We start from the raw sequence: 973 nt of genomic DNA on the forward strand, positions 1-973 counted from the left end.
CTGTGATTTCATTCCTTTCTGCTATTCTTCTAACCTCTTTTCTCTTTATAGGGTCATTTAACCCTCTAATGATCCATGTCATTAAGTTCATTAATGAAAAGAAGATGTCCCGGCTTTACTTCTCTTTTCCCTTACTTTTTCTTCCTTTCTGTTTTTCCCATATAGCAGGGCTATAAGGAATTGTATTTTCCTTAATTTTCTTACCTTGTTGTTTTGGAATTTAAATGTTTCTCTAGTCAACCTTCTTCTGAGTTGGAGATTGCACAGTTTCACCTGATTCAGCTGCTTCTGCTTTATCTTTCCCACTTCCTTCACCCGCTTTCCCTTTCTTACTTTCTCCCACGCTTTCCCTTTCCACAACCTCTTCGGTATTAATTCTTACTTCCAAGTCAAGTTTCTTTATTATCTTACCACTCTATCTTCCTTCTCCTGTTCTTCAAAACCCTGTTCTGAGTTTTCTTATTTATCTTGATCCTTCTGCTTACTCAATACTGATTCTTTAGTAACCTCTTTATGTCTTTCATTCTCTGTCTTTTCCTTTTCCAACCTTTCATGTTCTTCTTTCTGTTTCTTTTTTGTCTCTTGCTCGATCTTCTTCTTTCTTTCTTCTTCAATCATTTTCGGGCACTTGTAACAGACATATTCGAATGTGTTACAGTCAAAGCATCTACTCGACCTCCACTCATATGAGATTCTCATAATTGTGGATTCACCTTTTCTATCCGTTACTGTCATCTGTTATGGAAGATTTGATCTCGGGTGTATCTCAATGCACATCCTAGCATAAGTCATATAATCACCTTTTTCTGTAGCTAGGTCCATGTAGAGTGGACTTCCCAATAGGCTCACAAAGTGACTTAATTATGAATCCTACTAAAGTTAGTGTGCAATGAAGACCAATTCGTAATTTCCTCGATTTGATGTATTTCAGTTAAAAATCCTAAAGTAGTAAAATCTTATGTAAAAATAACTT

The 973-nt window shown here is 35.9% G+C and overlaps 1 protein-coding gene across 1 annotated transcript; it reads right to left on the reverse strand.

Moving 5' to 3' along the window:
* Positions 1 to 232: 232 nt before the first annotated feature.
* Positions 233 to 735, reverse strand: LOC124932855 (protein MNN4-like). Its single transcript, XM_047473567.1, has 2 exons — positions 486 to 735; positions 233 to 381 (listed from the first exon to the last, which is right to left on the reverse strand). Exons 1-2 carry the CDS (start codon positions 733 to 735, stop codon positions 233 to 235), a joined length of 399 nt encoding a protein of 132 aa, XP_047329523.1.
* Between the last annotated feature and the right edge of the window lie 238 nt (positions 736 to 973).

Source organism: Impatiens glandulifera, chromosome 1 (assembly GCF_907164915.1).
Source record: "Impatiens glandulifera chromosome 1, dImpGla2.1, whole genome shotgun sequence".
NCBI classification, from domain to species: domain Eukaryota; kingdom Viridiplantae; phylum Streptophyta; class Magnoliopsida; order Ericales; family Balsaminaceae; genus Impatiens; species Impatiens glandulifera.

Bases quoted from the DNA above. Each gene is read 5' to 3' on its own strand.
- LOC124932855 (XM_047473567.1), bottom strand. From the start codon at position 735: ATGACAGTAACGGATAGAAAAGGTGAATCCACAATTATGAGAATCTCA. The intron at 382-485 runs GTAAGCAGAAGG...TTGACTTGGAAG, and splicing joins TACTAAAGAATCAGTATTGA to TAAGAATTAATACCGAAGAG.